This window comes from Hyalella azteca, unplaced genomic scaffold (assembly GCF_000764305.2).
Source record: "Hyalella azteca isolate HAZT.00-mixed unplaced genomic scaffold, Hazt_2.0.2 contig1962, whole genome shotgun sequence".
NCBI classification, from domain to species: Eukaryota; Metazoa; Arthropoda; class Malacostraca; order Amphipoda; family Hyalellidae; genus Hyalella; species Hyalella azteca.
The window spans coordinates 4,345-7,717 of record NW_025932253.1 but is presented as its reverse complement, the minus strand read 5'-3'; the positions used below and the strand labels follow the sequence as shown (position 1 = coordinate 7,717).

General features: G+C 38.3%; 1 protein-coding gene across 1 annotated transcript in view; it reads left to right on the top strand.

Moving 5' to 3' along the window:
• The first annotated feature begins 251 nt into the window (after nucleotides 1–251).
• Nucleotides 252–3,373, top strand: part of LOC108671032 (circumsporozoite protein-like) — a 3,776-nt gene continuing 654 nt past the window's right edge. The window contains exon 1 of the mRNA XM_018158515.1: nucleotides 252–341. Coding sequence (XP_018014004.1) covers nucleotides 252–341 — 90 coding nt within the window. The remainder of the gene's footprint in view (nucleotides 342–3,373) is intronic.

Here is a 3,373-nt window from a genome sequence, read left to right as displayed (position 1 = left end):
CCAAGATGTCGCTGCTTCGTATCTTTCCCACATAGTTGACTCTGTCTGACGTGTCCATGAGCTTGCCCCAAGCTCATCATTAATCTTTGAATTAACGCAGCCACACGAAACCCTCGTCTTCCACCTCCTGAGCCAGACTCGCATCAATCTTGCAGTGGTGATTTGGCGCCATCAGAGGAATTAACTCCGGTGTCTTGAGGCAATGACTTATGGTGATGCGGGAAATTTGCGCGTCGCAGGTGTGATCTGACATGGCTTGGAAGCGTCGTGTGAAGAGAAGCAACTACCTTGTAGCTTCTCCACCAGACCGCCCACTTCGTGTCGCCTCCAAATATGTTTTCGTGGGTTGACTTTGCTCCTTATGATTTGGGATAATTAGCACAGCAGCTGGGCAATGGAATATAAGAGGAAAAGCGATGCATTGTTTCCAATGGAAATGCGTCCAATGGCGGGTACTTACCTCCAATTACAATGAACCGCTTTTAGACGGAATTCGCCGGTGAAAAAATAACTATTAAATGAAAAGCGATAAAATATCCTAGTAATTATGACATCGCTTCACTTTGCGCAGGAACAATTACAAGTGCTAATTACTTTTTATTCTCATATTTGTCATCTGATCATAATCGAAACGGGTTCCATATCAACCTCAACCATTCAACGAAGCTAAATTATATATTGTGGTCTTATGAATAGAACGGTTCCTATATGAACCGTTCTATTCATGCAACCATTCTATTCATACAACCATTCTATTCATGCATTCAAAATATGCAGCTGTAATTATAATTACAGCTGCATATTTTCAAGTAATATTCTTCATTTCTACTGAAGTGACGCACTATTAAGCAACAGTTATTTATCTGTTCTAAAGTAATAAGTAGTAATTCGTCTGTCAGTTGCGATAGTTGTTTATGTCGAACCTATAGAAGAAACCTACAGGAGTTTTTTTTAGATTTTTTATGCTATGTCTTTTGCATTAATGTGCAGAAACTGGTAAATATGCATAACGAAACTATGCCTTCTTAACAGTTTTCTACGAACTAATGAATAAGCTCACAGGATTCTTTGCAATTCATCATAATCGACCTAAAGAAATGTTCCCACTTAATGCACTTTTAGTGTATTATAGTGAATATTGTTGCCTCCTACGTCACTTGCTTGAGCCAAATCTTGCGACCAATCTTAGGCTTTATAGCTTATTCTCTGCATATACTAAATATCTGATATCTGATGGTATCTGATATGGTACTTGATAATACTAACGACAATTTGGTTAGTATTATCGCGTGAGATGAACAAAGGGTGAAAAACAGACACGAATATTTAGGAGTTTGGGCTCCACAGTCTAGATACTTTTACGATTTCGTCCATGCAATTACGGATGATAAAATAATGTGTTCACATTGCAAGAACGTTTGGACATCATATTATCATGATCTTCGCGAATTGAAATACTTCGGGAATGATGGGCCTGGATTATATTTATTTTCAATTGTACATTTTCTTGTAATTTTTATAACTTCGTCGAACTATCGTTTATTTGAACTCTTTCCTTCTAACCAGTCAATCAAGGACAGGATGTTCTGGCCTTGATTAATCAGAAGGAAAGTGTTCGAATAGACGATAGTTCCACGAAGTTATAAATTTTGAAATGTGATAAATGAATTATAAGAAAACGTGAAAAAGGAATTAACTTCGGGTGCTACAATTATACAAACCCGGGGTACTCATCACTGTTACGCGAATTAAGGTACTCAGAAGCCCTTAATTTAAATTACTACTCGTAAGGATACGTTCACATTCAAAGACAAATCTAGTCTGTCATTTTCCGTGCGAAATAACCATTCGAAAATTAAAATTGCCGTTTAAGTCCGGGATTGGGGACATTTCCAATAAATAAATTGGTATAAACCATCGATATCCGCGGACTACCTATTGATCACAGCGTCTCGCCTGGAGCCACAGCCGACTTATGATTATTGGAGTGTGATTGCTCAGTCACGCCGAGCCACTGAGTGAACAGGGCGAGAATTTTGTCATTTGCGAGAGAGGCCTATAGTCATGGGACTGCAATCGATACATCACCGGGAGTTTGTGGATCATCATGGGTCCTTCATGCACTGATGACCGTCCATCATTGTAGTCTAATAAACAGGAGCGGATGAGGCCACATCTCGTGTGCCCGTTGGGTGGCATACAATAACTGCCGTGTATGTATGGACGGTAATATGAACCAAAGATTCTTGTGTAGCTCATTGGAATTGCAAGATAGTCAAGGAAACACGTCTCACGTGACAGCGATGCCCAAAAAATACTAACTGAAAATCAAAATTGGATCTTGTTAAGAACAAGCACCCCAGTATGATCTTGTTAAGAAAACGCACGCTAGTATTTCATTGTTTAGAAAACGTACCCCAGTATAAACCTTTGGAGAATAACTTTGTTGATCCTTCGAGAATTCATGTATCGAGATCGCTTCTCAAAAATTCTTTTGAAGCTTTATTTGATCATATTGTACCTAGTACTTTGACTAAGCTTATCATTTGGGATTTATTGTTTTGCAATGTATTCTGTACATTGAATTGTAATTCTTAAAAATGTGGTTAAATAGACCTAATTTCTTTGTATTTTTTATTCAATTAACCTTGTTAAGAATATGCACTTCAGTAATGTTCTGGTTTAGAATGCGCACCCCAGTATATAACGTATGGGGTGCTTGTTCTTAACACCAAAACTTCAAATATTATGATGGTGTTATAATCATACTCTGTGTTATATATATAAAAAGATCGATAATTGTGTTGGTTATTTTTGCTTGTGAGCTCCGTGATCCTGACTGTGACGTTTTGTTAACACAGAAACGAGCTTGCTGCCAGTTAATAATTAAAAAAAAAATGAAAATTTGTTCTCCTGCATTACAGAGAAATCAGTAAATATTGAGGAGATGTTCCCACGCTGACTGTACCGACAGCTCATCGTAATGCGATACAGAGAAGAACTATGATCTCGGGGCACAGGACTGTGTCTTGGAAGACTGATCGTTTCTCAACGACTTTTATTGCAGGTTTGATGTCAGCATTTGTGTTACAACAAACAGCACGGCTACTAATGTTGGTGTACAAACCAGGCCACACGCATCTGCGTCCATTTACTGCCTCGCGATCTATGTAACTTTGCAGGTGCAGGGCAGAGTGTTAGGTCTGTCTCTTATACACATCTAGATGTGTATAAGAGACAGCATATAGACGTTCAATGAGTTTAAAGATTCAACGAAAGTACCTGTGTGAAAGGCCCCGATTGATTTCTGTATACCAGGAATTTAAAATCAAAGAAAATAGTCAAACAGTTCACCATTTCTTAAAAGAGAAAA